We start from the raw sequence: 16031 nt of genomic DNA on the forward strand, positions 1-16031 counted from the left end.
TGTCTGTCTTCTAGCGCCTCCTTTCTGGTCTTGCACCCTCTGCTCTTTCCATGCTTTGTCCTGCCCCTCCCCCTCCCCACCCCCAGGTTTCTGCAGGGCTCACACAGTCCATCATCAATTCCCTTCTGGTGAAACTACCTAAATCTAGAATCACTGTTCACATTCACTCATTTTTTCCTCTTTTTCTCCATCTGTGGAATCAACTTCCATATCCTCTTCAATCTCATTCTTCCCCCCAGGTCTTGAAAACAGCTGTTCAGCACCATCTCAGATCGTTCCCAATCCAAAATGATGATCTTTTCTACCCTCGATAACTCCACGCAAATCCCTCCTTCCAAATTTCCAGTTTTCCCTCCTTTAAGTTTCCTTCTGTATACATCTTATCCACCTCATGCATCCTCTGTGTCCAATCTGTCCACCCCATGCGTGTGTATTTTGCGTCCTGTTTTATGTGTTATGTCCTGATCTGTTCAGCTCTTCCACGAGCTATACTATGTATGCAAAAAAAAAAAAGGAAAAAAGGGGCACTACTGCTCGAAGGGCGGGAGTGCCCGCTAGTAAAGATTAGTTCTTTTCAATTTGAGACTCATGAATCTGCATATCAAAAATGTATAATAATAATAATAATAATCATTATTATTATTATCATAGCACAGAAGTAATTTTGGGGCCTTTTTGAACATGATTCCTACCTGGCTAAAACAATGAAGCAGTCGAGACAGTTCCAAGGATCTCCAAAGTAACACTTCTTCCCAAATACACCAAGTGCCAACATCTTCACAAACATTTCCAAGGCAAAGAAAGCAAATATGAAATGGTCCAGCATCTGAATGAGATAAAGATATATAAAAAAAACAAAGAGAGAGAGGGGGGGAGAGGGAGAGAGAAAGAGAGAGAGAGAGAGAGAGCACAAATCCACTACTGAGCATCATGTTCTAATCAGTACCAACTGCTTTCCATTTTCAACAATCATTATCTGTCAGTGATCAACAACATACACAAGCTACAGACAAGTGGAGTAATATTTTTCCAAACATTATCGAGGATCAGGAAGGAGCTTGAAGATAAACTTCATGAGGATTCACAGATGTAGTCATTGCTTCATTTTTTTTAAAAAATACACAATGAAATGATTAACATTACTTGGGTGCAAAAATGGATCTGACAGATTAAAAAACATTGATTGTATCCCTGTTGCCCTACTGTCTGTCAGTTCATGAGCCTTGATCTTGGATGTCGGTTCTGGTTGTAGGAGGTACTTATATATCGTTATTGATGAAATGCAATCGATAAAGGCTTTTCATCACTATACATGTGTGGTATAGATATAGAAAAAATAATCATATACAGGGCAGAAGAGATGTATGACCTACCTTAAGCATTTTGCAGTGCTGGCTATTACACCCAATGTTCTCACATGGCTGGTACATCCCAAGGGTGAGGCAGTTGAGAACAATGACCATAACACTGACCCTCTCGAACCACGTGATGTTTCAGGGTCAAGGATAGCAGGGTTGATAAACAGCTAGAGAATTGATGAGCATCCATTCACAAGACAATGCGTTTTCAAGCTGAGCTGGATCAGTAAAACTGAACCCATCCAGATATGATATGTTGTTCATGTGATGATAGTCACGTGTATATTATGACTTGCTGAATAAAATAAAACAATAAATTCAATCTGCCCTTTTATAATACTGGTAAAATAATACCTTATAATAAAAATAAAAAACTGGAGGAAAGCAAGCAGTGTATGAAGTAAGGATTAATGAAAGAGGTGGAAAAATAATTCAATATTGTACTTCTAAACATGCAAAAATAATAATAATAACAACAATAATAAATGTTTTCAAACGAAATATTGCACAAAAGAAAGTTTTTTTCTTCTCATCATTCATCGAAAAATCACCCTTAAATGTGTTGGTTATCCTTTGTATCCAAAGGTGGCCAGTCACATGAAACATGCAAACTTCTTGGTCAATTTGTGTATAGTGCAGAAGCTGCTGCCCAGACAGTAACCACACTCCAACATAACAAGCAGTGGAACCTGGTGTGGAATGAAGAACTAGTCATGCTAATGATGACGGCTAGTGTCGATGTGATTCGGCAGACACGTAGGATAACGGATGAAATCAACAGGACTAATTGAGGTTTGCCAACTGCCATGGGAAGCAAGAAGAAGCTGACATTTTTAAACATTAATACTTTATTGGAGCAAAAGAGGTGTAACCTAGTGTCAAGGAACCTCCAAGAAGGCCAGACCAACATGCAACCTACAGTGCAGGAGAGGAGAGGAGATTGGGACCATACTCTGTGCAGAGCATTGGTGCTGCCTCAGCAGTCTCCTTGGCGATTGGGCACAATCCGAGACGGGTCGCCACTCCGACACAGTATACCAGCATGCTGGCACTCATTTTGCCGACCTCGGAAGGACAACAGGCTGAGTTAACCACACCTGGTATTAATTCAACAGCTGAGTGGGATTTGAACTCGGGACCCTTGGATCCAAAGCCCACCAACCTAACCATTAAGCCAACACCAAGCATACAGTGCAGGGAGGAACTTGTAATTTGACCATTGTGCCGGCGATAGCTCATCTACTCTTTGCAAAGGATACCGTGAGATCTTTAACATCCACCAACTAAGGCTATGAGACTTGACGCCCAGTTTAACATCCATCTGAGGGATGGTGCCCACAATGAATAGCACCACAGCCAAAACACCAGAGTGACAATATACAGCTGGGCTGAGATTCAAAAACATGAATAGACGGGTCAGAGGCGGGTGTGCATACCTCAAGGCTGTCTTTCCAGCTCTTCACCCATATATTCACCTGTCTAGTGATATATATATATATATATATATATATATATATATATATATATATATATATATATATATATATATATCTTCAAGGTATCAGCTGGAAATAAAAAAAAAATTCAAAATCAAAATGTCAACCAGTTTTGATGAAAATAATGGAAATTTGCCAATTGACAGAAGTTTGACCTCTGGAGTATCAAATGCAATGTTTCATGCTCTTTTCAAAGCATCAGTGCAGCCGAAGCAGTCGAGAAGTTTAAAAAAAAATACAGTACACCAGGTTGTTTGCCGTTGCCTATCCAAGTGGCAGTCACCAAAGGAATTTGAATGGTGTACATCTGCACAAGTGATATTTGAAGCCCACCAGAAAGTGTGAGTGGACAGGACGGCCAGCTTATCACCCTCTCCAATGGACAGTGTGCTCAATGATGCACCACCACGCCTGTCTGTGAAGCAATGCAAGGTACAGTGAGTGCCATTAGTCAGGTTGGATATCGAGCCCAGACTAGACAGCTCAAATGCGAGGACACCATCTTTGAGCGATGCTGTCAGCACCATGTATGGCACGCCTGTATTAATAATTCACGCTCGAGTTACATAAAACATTAAATGGTAAGGTCAACGCTTTTTGACACAATGTTGCACAACAATGTGGTTTTGAAAGAATTTAGAAGCAATTTTTAATTTGTTTTGAAGTCAATACTACACACACACATATACATATATATATATATATATATATATATATATATATATATATATATATATATATATATATACACATATATACATATACATATGTACATATATATATATATATATACATATATATATATATATACATATATATATATATACATATATATATATATATATACATATATATATATACATATATATATATATATATACATATATATACATATATATACATATATACATATATATATATATATATATATATATATATACATATACATATATATACATATATATATATATATACATATATATATATATATATACATATATATATATATATATATGAATTTTCTTTTTTTTTACACACAACATCGTTTATTTATTTATTTTTTTTGACCAAATTATAAATATTGTCAATGTCAATTTATCTTCACGGGGAATTTTTGCAATCCATCCTGCAACACGGAACTTTCAAAATGACATGAAAATACAATCGAGGCCTTTTGCGCATGTGCTGTGTAGGCTTCCAGTGACTCATTTCTGCTTACCAGGCCCTTTGCGCGAGTCGAGTAATAGCACGAATGTGTAGTTCAAATTATCATCTCTTTAACACAATTTTCAGCATTTAGACAAAAGAGTGGCAATTTCGAAATGGTTAACCATAATTGTTCTGTTCATGAATGCTAATTGGATGCACGGAAATATCGGAAAACGAAAAATATCCATGGATGAGAGGTGGCAGGTTCATACCATTCCCTGTTAGCGCATTCCATCTCACTCACACACACACACACACACACACACACACACACACACACACACACACACACACACACACACACACACACACACACACACACACACACACACACACACACACACACACACTCTTAAACTTTTAGCAAAAAATACAAAAATCGAGTGTAATTTATCTTGTAGCTCCAGAACCAAACAAACAATATATTTATAACAACCCTCACAGTTCCTGTCGCAACCCCACCTCCCAACATGATTAATGGTAAATATCATTAAATTAAACTGATCTTGTGCATTCACAAGCCCCAGATATGTCCTTCCCATCGGTGTTCAGAAGCACCTAATCCAGATACACAGTCGATTAACTGGGAGGTGTTTGTCAGGGGGGTTGTGTCGCTCACGCCCATCCAATCGGGCCTTGCACCAGCCGACATGTTCGGGAGTTTGCAGTATAATCCAGATGCCAAACAGCCATTTCAGGGCAAAGCATGCATTAGCGTCATTATGAAGTTTTTTGGTTGATTCATCATCTCTGAGCTATCCTGAATCAGAATCAGCCGGTTGCCAGACTCGCACCCTTGAGGAATTTTTTTTAAGAGGTCAAAAACAAAATGGCCACCACTGACTTTCGATAAATTCCGTTTTGGGCTATATCTTCACTTCTAATGCACTTACACACACAATTTTGGTGTCGACGACTATGTTTCATGTGACAGACAAGGTAAACGTTGATGATTCTCTCAAGATTGGATGAAAACAGATGGCGGAATTTGAATCTGAATGGCCAACAAGCTTCAACAAGACACTAACCAAGAAAGTGACCCTGATGACTTCGACCAAAAAGAGTATCAAGCTGGATGGAAGGCCAGTATATGATACCGAATTGATTGACACCCGAGTCATATGTCTCCAACAATACAGGGATATTGATATCAAGGACGTCCTCTCTTACGAACTGTCCCCTGTCCCAGAATCCTTGTTTGATGAGAGCGGTGCGATGCAGGCTCAGTCGAAAGCAATCCTGAAGACGAAACTCCAAGTTGAGCAATCAAGTCGAATCCAAGGTGTTCCAGATGCTGTCATCATTGATGGATGCGCCATGTTCTGGACTGTACATCGGCCCACAAATGGTACAGTTGAGGATTATGTGATCAACTTCATGGGAACCATCAAATACCACCTGGAGTATTGTGACGTATAACTGATTTTCGACAGGTACATCAAAATCAACACGAAACAAATGACGAGATTCAGTCGCGCAGGTCATGATTCAAGTCGAAAACATCAACTCAACTTACACACAACACTTCCAGCACAAAAAGTGGTCCTAAATGTAGCCAACAACAAAGTACAACTGATCGATTTGATCTGTCAGTATCTGATGACCCACAGTGTGGACAACCAGACTAAACTGGTGATCACCAGAAAAGAGCCTACACCAGTACAAGTATGGAACAATTCCACTCTCCAGAGACAGGATCTGAAAACACACCATGAAGAAGCAGATGTCATCATCATCCATCACTTAGTTAGAATTGTGTCAGGTGTCAGTGGTGACTCACACATCAAAGTGGTCTGCGACGATACAGATGTCTTTGTCCTGTTGATTCATTTCTACCTCGAGGAAAAGATGACTGTGGATGTCAGCATGGAGAGTCTGTGTGTTGGGAGGGAAAATGTAGACATTCGCCAAACAGCACTGAAACACAAAAGCATCGCCAAATATCTGCCTGCTGTACATGCTCTGACCGGATGCGATACTGTGTCGTATTTGTTTGGCATTGGAAAGGCCACAGCGCTGAAAGGTACTAATGGGCGGACATCATCCCACCTTCCTTGGTCAGCTGGAAGCAGACGAGGAAAAGATGATATCTGAGGCAACTACCTTCATTGCTGCCTGTTATGGTTCCAAAGTCGAAGGTGATATGTCCACACACCGGTATCAGTTGTGGAAGTCTAAGATGGCCAACTCCAAGATTACCTCTGCTCTGAAATTGAAGTCGTTGCCCCCATCACATGATGCCTTTGTTCAACTTGTACATCGCGCTCATCATCAAGTCATTATATGGAAATCGGTCACTCAGTCAAACCCTCCGAACTTGGATCCCATCAAGTATGGATGGCAAGAAGGCGAGGACCGTGCGACGTTGTGTCCAACCACACTTCCACCTGATGTGTCTGCTGCACCAGTCACCATTCTGCTGCTGATCAAGTGTGGATCTGATGCCCCCCCATATTTTTGTGGATCTGACGATCTGACGCTGTTGTGTGGATCTGACGGATCTGGATCTGACGTGTGGATCTGATGCCCGCCCCACCAGCCGGCCATGTTCCACCAGGAGGTGTGGTTGTGTAGCAGCACAGATGTCATATTCGATGTTTTGCATTTGTAATGCTGGATCAGACTGTTGTAACGAACAGACAAGGGCAGTTGCTGCTAATCACGACGATGATGACGAAGATTAACATAATGTAGAACATTGCATCCTTAACAAAGTTAATATTTGTTTGCCTAAAAATAAAAGGTAATTTCAAAATCATATACATGTACATACTTACTTTAAGACATAACCCAAAGTCATCGTCAACTATCCACATGTATCCGGATATATTTGTGTAAAAATCATATTCCAATATCATCATCAATTCATTTATCATTGCAAGTAAGTTACTTCAGCTGTCATTGACTATTATTGTTTGTAGTATTAATATTTGAGGGCTCATCAAATTCAATTTCTTACTCAAAGTGATCAGTGGAACTGCAAAATAGCCATTTTTCATATTAAAATGGTGGCCATCTTGAAAATATGAGACAGGTATTATATATACACCTTCAAATTTATCATTATCCAATTCCTTGACCATGAAAACATAGTAGTAGACACCAAAATTGTGTTTGTAAGTGCATTAGAAGTGAAGATATAGCCCAAAACAGAATTTATCGAAAGTCGGTGGTGGCCATTTTATTTTTCACCTCTAAAAAAACATTCCTCAAGGGTGTGAGTCTGGCACCTGGCTGATTCTGATTCAGGATAGCTCAGAGATGATGAATCAACCAAAAAAAAACTTCATAATGATGCCACAACATGCTTTTTCACATTTCCGCTGGACTAGTACAAGCAGCAACCCGTTTGGCGAGCTGAGAAAGTTCTCCAAGTCTTTAATTGTGCAGGGACAAAGCCGATTTTCTCCCATACTTTTCCAAGTATGTTTTGCTTCTTTCAGAAGCTTGGTGAGCCATTTCAGGTAACAATCCCTATCACGGACACACAATCGATTTTATTTTGCTCCAAACTCGGTAGTTTCCTTCGGTTTCTGCACATGTGTACTGAGCATTTTAGGGTGGATTACTTCCTTTTGAAAGTCACACATTAATGATGATATGCCTCTGCTCGTGTTCGATGTCAACCCACTGTTATTTTGATCACAATTAAAGGTCACATGAAAAATTAAAGGTCGCTTGAGAGAGAGAGGGGGGAGAGAAAGTGAGAGCGAAAGAGAGAGAAAGAGCGAGAGAGAGCGAGAGAGAGGGCGAGCGAGCGAGAGAGAAAGCAAGTGAGAGAAAGCGAGTGAGCGAGAGAGAGAGAGAGAGCAAGAGAGCGAGCGAGAGAGAGCGAGCGAGAGAGAGCGAGCGAGAGAGAGCGAGCGAGAGAGAGCGAGCGAGAGAGAGCGAGAGAGCGAGCGAGAGAGAGAGCGAGAGAGAGAGCGAGAAAGAGAGAGAGAAAGAGAGAGAAAGAGAGAGAAAGAGAGAAAGAGAGAGAAAGAGAGAGACTTTTATGTCCTTTTATTTAAAAAAGTATAAAGGATAAAAATTCAATACAACAAAGCAAAAGATTATATACAAGAGTGGAAAAAAAGAAGAGAAGAAACCAATTCAATTTTCAAGTAATCGATAAAGCATTGATAAGTTTATACACAAGGAACACCCCCAAAAAATACATTAGAGAGAGGAGAAGAAGATGATAAGAAGAGAGAAAGCAACACAGGCTCCACACGTACCGCCGGAGACTCAACAGCCCCTTGCGTTTGCACGTGCATGCCAAGCGAGAGAGAGAGAGAGCGAGAGAGCGAGAGAGCGAGAGAGCGAGAGAGCGAGAGAGACTTCCCCCCTTTGTTACGAGAAAATTCAAGTTTCACATGGTGAAGTATGTTCGTACAAGCATCAAAATAAATAACTAGGAAAGGAAGGGGTAACAAAGAGGTAATATTAAATTTATAAATTGATTCTTGGAGCACCACCAACCATGTTACATAAGGATTGTTTCACACACCACCGGTTTTTAAATAAAGCAGGATCTTGAGTTTCAAACTCAAAAAGAACAAGCAACGTAACCAATGCTTTAAAAATAGTTAAGACGTCATCAGCTAAACATCAGTGTTCTGCAATTTTCGCTTCCTCGATAAATAAATGGCAAGTTTTGCTTCAGAACACAAAAAGTTTGCTAAAAGACATTAATTTTTACATTGATACAAGACATTAAAACCAAATATAAAAACACAATGTGTAAAAGACAAACCGAGCCCCCGGATCACACGTGACATGATTCCAAAAAGCGAGGCCAACCTTGAACATTCAATGAAAATGTGAAAAATGGTCTCCGGGGTGTTGCAAAAGGGGCACAATTCCGAGTTTTCAGGACATATATGGTGGAACAGGACGTTGCAGGGCAGGATGCTGTGCGCCAGCCGCCACTGCAGATCGCCCGAGCGCTTGACAATAGGTTCTCTGTACATCACCTGCCATTTTATTGTAGTGGAACGGTTAGCTTGAAGCAGCACTCGCCAATGAGCTTGTGGCTCTGCAGGTTTGTCAGGAAAAAGGGTGAGAACACATAGGATTTCTCCATCCGGTTAAAGGGCATAAAACTTTGAGATAAAATTAACAGATTTGGGAAAGGACATTGGGAAAGATGGACGGCATCTTCAATGTCTGGGTCCCATTTTAACCCGGTTTGCTTAAAGGTCCGCAGGATCACAGAGAAAATTCTGCCAATAACTCTGATGGACCTCACACTGGTGGCCACGGAAATGTCAGCAGCTGGCTTCCATCGATGTACAAGGGGGTTCCTGAGGTGTTCAACTCTGGTAACGCCAACATCAATAAACTTTTGCATAAAAGATCTGTCACTGCAGACCCCATTAAAAAAGGATTTAAAAATATTGGTTCCTTTAAAAACATATGAAGGGAGTAAGCACTGGTATCACGGCGAAAAGAAACAGCCTGCCATGCTTCCAGCATGCTTCGGTAAAAAAGGGGGACCGATGTCATATCCACGTGCTTCATGTTAAGAAGAAAGAGCTCGTCACCATAGACAAGTTTCCCAGCTTGCTTAAGCAAGCAATGGGCAAAGGCTTTCCATGGGACGTCGGAGTATAGAAGCTTTCGTGCTGATAGGAGGCGGAAAGCCATCACTTTGCTAGTTACCTCTATTAGCCCCTGTCCACCCTCTGTAGTCGGTAGGCTTAGTATTCCTGGCCGGAGACAGTGCTTTCCCCCCCAGAAAAAGTCCACAAAAAGACTTTGAAGTTTTCTTAGGATAAAAGCTGGGGCCTGCAGTACCTTAAAAACATGCCATAGCATTGATGCCGCAAGATTATTAATGACTAGAGTACGACCCTGGTAGGAAAGCTGCTTCAATAGTCCCCTCCATTTTGTTAACCGCTGCTCAGTTTTGGTAATCAGCGATTCCCAGTTTTTTAAATAAAAACTGGAATTCCAAGAAAGACACCGAGGTAGTGTATTCCTTCATTGGTCCATTCAAACTACCCTGGCAGGGTTGGAGGGGGAGTCTCATTCTGTGGACCTAAATAAAAAGCTTTGCTCTTTTCCATATTAACTTTAGTCGAGCTAGCCAGGCTAAATTCCTTGACAGACTCAACCAAAGCACGAACATCGTCATCTGAGTGCACAATTGCACAGAGATCATCCGCATAAGCAATGGCTTTACGGGATTTTCTAACGGCAGAGGATAAAACCTTTGTAGCCGCGTGCGTAAACGATGTAGTAAAGGTTGAAATGATAGGGAGTAAAGAAGGCCAGACAGGGGGCACCCTTGACGGATAGCTCTGGTAACAGGGAAAGGCTGACTTAGGATGTTATTTACTTTGAGCACACTAAAAATATTATTATACAATAGTTTGATATAGCAAGTAAAATTTTCCTTAAAACCAAACCCCCGTAAAACAGCAAAGAGATAAGAATGATCAATTGTGTCGAAAGCTTTTTCTTGGTCTAAAAACACCAGACCAACATTTCTATGTTCAGCAATACAAATATCGACCATGTCACGGACAATAAAAATACTATCATGTATTGCCCTTTTAGGAATGCAATAAGATTGATCGGGGTGTACAATCTCCTCAATCAAAGGTTTGAGGCGGTTGGCAAGAACTTTCGAGAAAATCTTGTACTCCGTGCAGAGGAGCGAAATGGGACACCAATTTTTAAGTTGCTGGAGGTCTCCTTTCTTAGGTATGAGAGAGAGTGTGGCCCTGGGACAGCAAAGTGGTAACAAGCCTGACCGTAGGCTATCAACCAGGAGGTCAAGCAGCTCAGGTCCCAACAAATCCCAGAAGGCTTTGTAAAACTCTGCAGGGATTCCATCAAGTCCAGAAGCTTTACCTGTGGGCAAAGTTTGCAAAGCAATAGAAAGTTCGTCAAGAGTCACTTCCTTGTCAAGTTTTTGACATGCAGATTCAGACAAGGTGGGCAAAGAGGTGGTTAAGGAACGAATCATGTCTTCCTTAGTGTTTCTGGCACAATACAAGTCAGAAAAGTATTGTTTGGTCAAGCTCCTAATGTCTTTTGGATTGTGTATTGCTCGGCCTCCTGGTGCCCGCAGTGAAGTTATTTGCTGGTTTCTCTTTTTTTGCGCTTCTAACGCAAAAAAAAAAAAAACTTGGAAGGAGCATCGATAAAGCTGTAGTTCTCCATTCACAGCCTTATTAGAACCCCTCTGGCTTGTTTTGTACAGAGTTGAGCGAGGAGGGCTTTCTTCGTTGTTAGTAGAGAACTAGTCCTTTCAGTCCTGGGAGTTTGAAGGCTTGACTGGAGAGACAATATTTCTTTAGCAATTAGAGATTGCAGTGCAGATTCATTCTTGGTACAAAAGGAGCTATATTGCTGGCAAAAGGTCCTGATATGGGTTTTCGCATTGTCCCACCATTGTGCGAGGCAGGACTAGGAAGGCTTCTGTAGTCGTCAAACTTCCCAAAAGGCTCGGAAGGCGACAGGAAAAGCGTCATCTTGCAGAAGACTTGCAGTGAAGGTCCAATGGGCAGTGCCACGATTTCGAACCGGGGAAAGTATATGAAGAACAACCATGTGATGGTCCGAAAAGCCACTTGGGGTGATATCAACATGGTCGATGACATTTAAAGAGTCATTATTGATGTAAAATCTGTCTATCCTTGCAAGAGATAGCCGGCCATTTGCACATCGGCACCACGTGTATTGTCGTGCAGATGGGTTCTGGAGTCTCCATACATCCATAAGGGAGAATTTGGACAAAGCCCTCTTTAAGGGTGCCGTACTTGGTGGGTGGGGCTCTTCTCCATTACGATCAAGGGTGGGATACAATGTGCAATGAAAAGTCCCACACAGACAAACAAGACCATCAAAAACAAGGTGTGCGAGAAACATTTCTAACTGTGTAAAGAAAACTAGTCTTTCTGTGCTCGTAAAGGGTGAATATACATTTATTAAAGTGTGTTTATAACCATGACAGAGGAAATTAACTGAAATTTGTTTGAAATTTGAAATTAAATTGAAAGTGACATTTTCAGGACAGAAAGAAGGATTTAAATAAATAGCCACTCCAGCACGAGGACAGGTCAAGCTACTAAAGAACCATTGTCCTTTCATGATGCGAGTCCATTCGCTCGAGCACGAAGAGCTACATCTTGTCTCTTGCAAAAGAACAACATCAAAATCTTTTGCTCGACAAGCAACTTTACCTGAGCTTTGCGCAGGGGTGAACGTCCCCCATTTATATTTAAAGTTACAATAGAGAAGGTCATGGTGTAGGTAGGGAGGGTTTGTCAGGTAAAAGGAAGTTGGGTTGTGCTTGTAGCTCTTTCCGAGCTTTCAATACACACTTCCTAAGGCGAAATACTTGTGACTCAGTCACACCAAGTTGTTCAGCCTTGAGGAGGAGACGTCTTGAAGAGGTTATAAAGCCAGACAGGTTTGGGAAGAAGGTTATAATCTTAACGTTTTTCTTTCTAAAAGTGTCCTGAAGAAACTGGAGAATTTCCATGGGTGATAAATCATCATCACCCTCCAGTTCCTTGGCTATTGCTGGGTCATTCCAGACCTCGCTACCAGCACTGGAGGCAAACGACGAGGCCCCATCTGAGTGGTAATCCGAATGGTTTTTATTTTTCTCCTCACACACTGAAGTCAATGCTCTCACAACGGGAAAATCGTCTTCTGTTAAAGGTGAAGCTGTTTCCACAGCGGGAGTTTTAAAGACCGTAACAGGGATTACCGTTTTTGTATCAGAGGCTTCGCACTCTCCCTCTGGGGCTGTTACTTCTTCCTCCTCCATTACCTCAGACACTTCGTCCTCAGCAGGGCGCGCGACGAGAGCAGGTTCGTGGTTCTTGATTTTAATGTCAGTGACCGGGGTGGTGACCAAAACATCTTGGGGCGTTGCGCTCGGTCCTTGTTCGTGAGAGGAATGAACGGAAACGTCTCCTCCCTTTTCAGCGAACACACTGAACCTGTTCTGCAGCAGAGGACCAGCTGCAGGAGCTTCTGTTTCTAAGATAGAAACATTACGTTCACTCGACGGTGCTATCTTTTTCGAACAGCTCGCCTGTGTGTCCTCACTTCCGCTTCCTCTTTTATAATTCCTCTTGAAGGACACAGTGATAAAACCGGCGTCATCAGCCGGGGAATTATCGGTTTCCGCGCCCGAATCTGAAGGTCGATCTCCCGTTGCAGACGTGCCATTATTATTACTAATATCGACTCTAGATGTGCCACTAGGATCGGCGTTTGTTCCTAACTGTCTAGATGTGCCACCGGATATATACTTCGGGCAAGCACCTTTTAAATGTCCGAAGGCACCACACGTGAAACACGTCATTGTCTCTGTTGCAATGTACATTCGGTAATTTCGATTTTCAACTACCAACGTAGCTGAGGCATTGAGCGATTGAGCGTTGTTTTTTAACACCATGTAACAGTGCTGCCGGAAGGTCATAATATGGCGGACTGTGGAATCCGAACGCAAACGAAAAGGAATCATGGAGATTTTTGACACCACCGTGCCAAACTGTTTTAAAACGGACAAGATCTGTTCGCTTTTAATGAAAGGTGGCAAATTTGATAAAGTGACTTTCACCGCCGGTGAGTCCAACATACTAACGTTAACGAAAATATCTGGCGGTAAAGACAAACCGGTTTCAACCGCCTGAGCGACGTAGCGCTCCTCGGAAAGAAAAACAACAACTCGTTGGTTCATCTTTGAAGCTGCCAACACATTTTCGAAACTAACGAGTTCTCCCAAGCCCGTCACGACGTCCTCGACCCGAACTCCGTCGGGTGGACGAACTATCACCGCATTTTTGCGAGTAAGTGACTCGTAAACGCCATTCTGCAAACGACTGTTTGCCATAGCTGAAAACAAAGGAAGCAAAGACCTGTCACGAGCAGAGTTCGCAGGCGAAGGTAAAATAAAATAAAGAATGAAAATATAAGGAAAAAGAAGAGTATAAGGAAGAAGCTAAATCACCGATAAACGGCAGGTCTATGAAAACAAGGCAGATGAAAAAGTAGGCCCGGAAACCGAAGGTTTCAAGGAAAACCCACAAAGCACCTACCGTGCGCGCTCTCCCTCTCTCTCGTCTCAGCAGGAAGGGAAAACGGGGGGGGGGAAACTCCACAAACACGAACAGTGATACAGAGGGAAATGAAATGGGGATAGGAACGACAACAACACAACAGAGTACTCACGGCTGCACACACGAAGCCGCCATGACGCCACACCCATGCACAACTCACCAACGACGAGAGAGAGAGAGAGAGAGAGAGAGAGAGAGAGAGGGAGCGAGAGAAAGTGAGAGAGAGAGAGAGAGATAGAGATAGAGAGAGAGATAGAGATAGAGATAGAGATAGAGATAGAGATAGAGATAGAGATAGAGATAGAGATAGAGATAGAGATAGAGATAGAGATAGAGATAGAGATAGAGATAGAGATATATATATCTAGAGATATATATATATATATATATATATATATATATATATATATATATATATATATATATATATATATATACAGATGCTTCTAAGTTATGGCCTGTAAAATGGTTTTCAAAGGGTACACGACTTTTGAACTTTGATCATGTTCAATAAAAAATTGAATCAGTTTATCGTTGGGTTCGTCCATTAGTGTGTCAAGTATGGTTCAAATCTCTGCAGTGGTTCACAAGTTATTGCAGTCATGAAAATCTGCTACTTTCACCAAAAGGTCACATGAGCTTTGAACTTTGCCTCAAAATCTTATCAGTTCACCTTTGTATCATAGTACATACCTGTACCAAGTTTGGTCAAAATCCCTTCAGTGGTTTACAAGTTATTGCTGCAACAAAAATTGAACATGGAGGGACGGACGGATGGATGCACATACAGATAACCCAAAAATACATTGCCTCCGGTGCTTTGGGCACAAAAAAAGAGAGGTTTTTCCAGGGAGGTCACTGATGTAAATGAGATATTAGAGATGCTGCCCCAAGGGACACCAACTTCCAAGAAAAGAGCCCGAAAAAAAAAAGAATACCATCCAGGACAATGTACTGCTTTTGTGCATCAATGAATGATTCACTACCCAAAGAGAAGACTATCCCATTAGCAGGAACCTTCGTCAGCGGGGATGGTAAGAGATTACACCAAATGCTCAGGAATGCCCAGAGAGACTGCACCTACCTCTTGCATGCTTGATGTGAATAGCATCCATATATTTCTGAGTTAGCAAGATGAGGGTGCCCAAGGTGTGGAGTGTCTGGGTTAAAAACTAAACTCGTAATCTACGAGCATTGGAGAATGGAATACATTTTGGCCCCGGTTAACATCGGGGGTGCATTCCTGGAAAGTGTGTGACTTAAAGCGAATCCATTTGTCCCACAGGAACCCATGTATAAAGGCTAGTTACGTTCCTTGGGACCTTACTTGGGAACATTATCTTTCATAAAAGACAATATAAGTTGATACACAGTCCATGTACATACAGGCTATGCTAAAAAGAAATAACATTCATTTTTATTCTGAATTACATAAAACCTTTTTTGTGCTGCATTTTGTGTGCCACAAATACCTTGTAAGACTAAAAATTTTGGCACTCGGTCGATCATATGCTCCGAATGTCGCTTTGTTGATGAATTTAATCAAAAGACGGCATGTTGAACTTCACAAACATTCTGCTCTATTTATAATGTTCTTCCACACAAGGAAACATTGCTCGTTTCAGCCAGGCTTTAATCAAACTCCACATCACAACAGCACATCAACCTGGCATTTGCCTTCTCTCCTTCATTCACCCTTTGTCTTCATCCTTCCCACATCAATCCTTGAGACGATCTCCCTTATACCAGAACACCACACTATTCACTCTATCATTTGCCCGAGGTTATCTTCCATCTGCTTGGAAGTTAGCTAACATCTCCTTCTTCAACCATTTCTTGCTGCATATACCGTAGCTGGTGCAAGCAAAAATCACATCCGCTTCATTACGAAGCTCAGTGTT

At 41.6% G+C, this 16031-nt stretch overlaps 1 protein-coding gene across 6 annotated transcripts in view; it reads right to left on the reverse strand.

Annotated features, from left to right (window-relative positions):
• The window catches only part of LOC147012078 (voltage-dependent T-type calcium channel subunit alpha-1G-like), a 283844-nt gene that overhangs the window by 183957 nt on the left and 83856 nt on the right, over positions 1-16031 (reverse strand). For 5 of the 6 annotated variants that reach the window (XM_085858266.1, XM_085858267.1, XM_085858265.1 and 2 more), the window contains exons 3-4: positions 1374-1485; positions 693-826 (exon numbers count right to left, since the gene is read on the reverse strand). In XM_085858266.1, coding sequence (XP_085714392.1) covers positions 693-826; positions 1374-1485 — 246 coding nt within the window. The remainder of the gene's footprint in view (positions 1-692; positions 827-1373; positions 1486-16031) is intronic. The other variant, XM_085858268.1, reaches the window with a different exon arrangement.

Source organism: Eptatretus burgeri, chromosome 15 (assembly GCF_056783735.1).
Source record: "Eptatretus burgeri isolate ZD-2024b chromosome 15, Ebu_testis_v1, whole genome shotgun sequence".
NCBI lineage: Eukaryota > Metazoa > Chordata > Myxini > Myxiniformes > Myxinidae > Eptatretus > Eptatretus burgeri.